At 42.5% G+C, this 1,601-nt stretch overlaps 1 protein-coding gene across 1 annotated transcript; it reads right to left on the bottom strand.

Moving 5' to 3' along the window:
* Positions 1–180: 180 nt before the first annotated feature.
* On the bottom strand, positions 181–1,277 carry SARC_15740 (hypothetical protein; the record flags this gene model as incomplete). The annotated part of the gene is made up of 2 exons (XM_014290145.1): positions 181–370; positions 1,157–1,277. Coding segments are annotated over 2 exons (311 nt in total), but the record flags the coding sequence as incomplete, so codon positions are not given.
* Positions 1,278–1,601: the final 324 nt, after the last annotated feature.

Here is a 1,601-nt window from a genome sequence, read left to right as displayed (position 1 = left end):
CAGAGACATGAGGTCTGTACGAGACTTATTATCCGGTAGAATGTAAGACTGCCAGTGCTGGGACAATCGACTCCGACTGATACCAAACACTATCGAAGGACTAGGCCAGATATATGTGATTGCAAACGGTATTCCTTGCAGCGTGTATGTATGTTTAATCGCATCGTCTGATATAGGAGACTAGTTAACGCGTAGGGCCGCATAGTTCACGGAATTGAAAACGTAGTGACCTAATCCGCAAACAAGCACACGCACCTGATCTGTTGTCGGGAAGCTGGACGAGAGGAACGTATATAACATTATGGCGGAGAAAAGAACCCACTTGTTCTCACTGGCCAACGCGAACGCTGTCACGTACAATACGCCAAACCTACAATACGATGTATCAAGCACAAAGGGTATAGATTAATATCCAGGCAAGTTGTTACACACAACACATTAAACCTACAATACGATGTATCTTGTATAAAGTGTATAAATTAATATCCAGACACGTTGTTGACTTTAAAGTTGAAGTTGAACACATTCGCGATACTGCCTCACGGTGATGTGAATGGAATGATACTTATTGATCTATTCTTTTTGCACATGAAAACAAGGCGGATGTCAGCCTTAGCTAGGGACTAACAAGCGCATACCGCTAAAGGGTACTGATAGATGGCACACATTAGCAGAATGAAACATGCCAGGTGTTCCCCTGGGGGTGCATAGTAAATGAAGCCAAAGCTCAGGTCTATGAATAAGACATCCACAAGACTTGTGAAGTGCTAATATCTAATGCACACAACACACACGTGCTTAATCATATGTACTTTTTGTAACCGCATGCACGTGATTAAACATATGTACTTTATATAACCACATGCACTTGACTAATCATATGTACCTCATAATCACATGCACGTGATTAATCATATGGACTTTATATAACCACATACACGTGATCAGTCATATGTACTTTGTATAATCACATGCACGCTATTCAAACTTACGAGATATGCACCTAATCAATAGTGGACAGACACTTAGCCTACGCCTGGGCATATGCAGCCACAGAAGAGATGCACGGGCGCACCACAAGGGAAGTGTATTGCTATCCACAGATTTATTCAACATGCGACATGACAGGTGAACGGTTATTGTTACCGTCACATACCACATGAAGCCTGTACCGATCCACGAGACCCGCGACATCCTGCCCACCGATCTCATTCCAGCCCACATGAGGAAGGCCAGTACTGTGGTCAGATGAGCTAGTACGAAGAGAGTCAGGAGACCTATAGGTAGACATAGCATTGAAAGAGAGATTTATAATGAATAAAGGGATGTAAAAGTTACAGGCACATATAGCAATTGATGTCCGATATATGAGTACTGTGGTCAGATGAGCTAGCACGAAGAGAGTCAAGAGACCTGTAGGTAGACATGGCATCGGAAGCGAGGTTTATAATGAATAAATGGTTGTATTAAGTTAAAGGCACTTATAGCAATTGATGTCCGATATAAGAGTACTGTGGTCAGATGAGCTAGCACGAAGAGAGTCGGTAGACCTGTTAGTAGACATAGCATTGGAAGCGAGGTCTATTATGAATAAAGGGTTG

The sequence above is a fragment of the Sphaeroforma arctica genome (assembly GCF_001186125.1).
Source record: "Sphaeroforma arctica JP610 unplaced genomic scaffold supercont1.6643, whole genome shotgun sequence".
NCBI lineage: Eukaryota > Ichthyosporea > Ichthyophonida > Sphaeroforma > Sphaeroforma arctica.
Note: the sequence above shows the minus strand (reverse complement) of the source record. Positions and strands in the feature narration are given on the sequence as shown.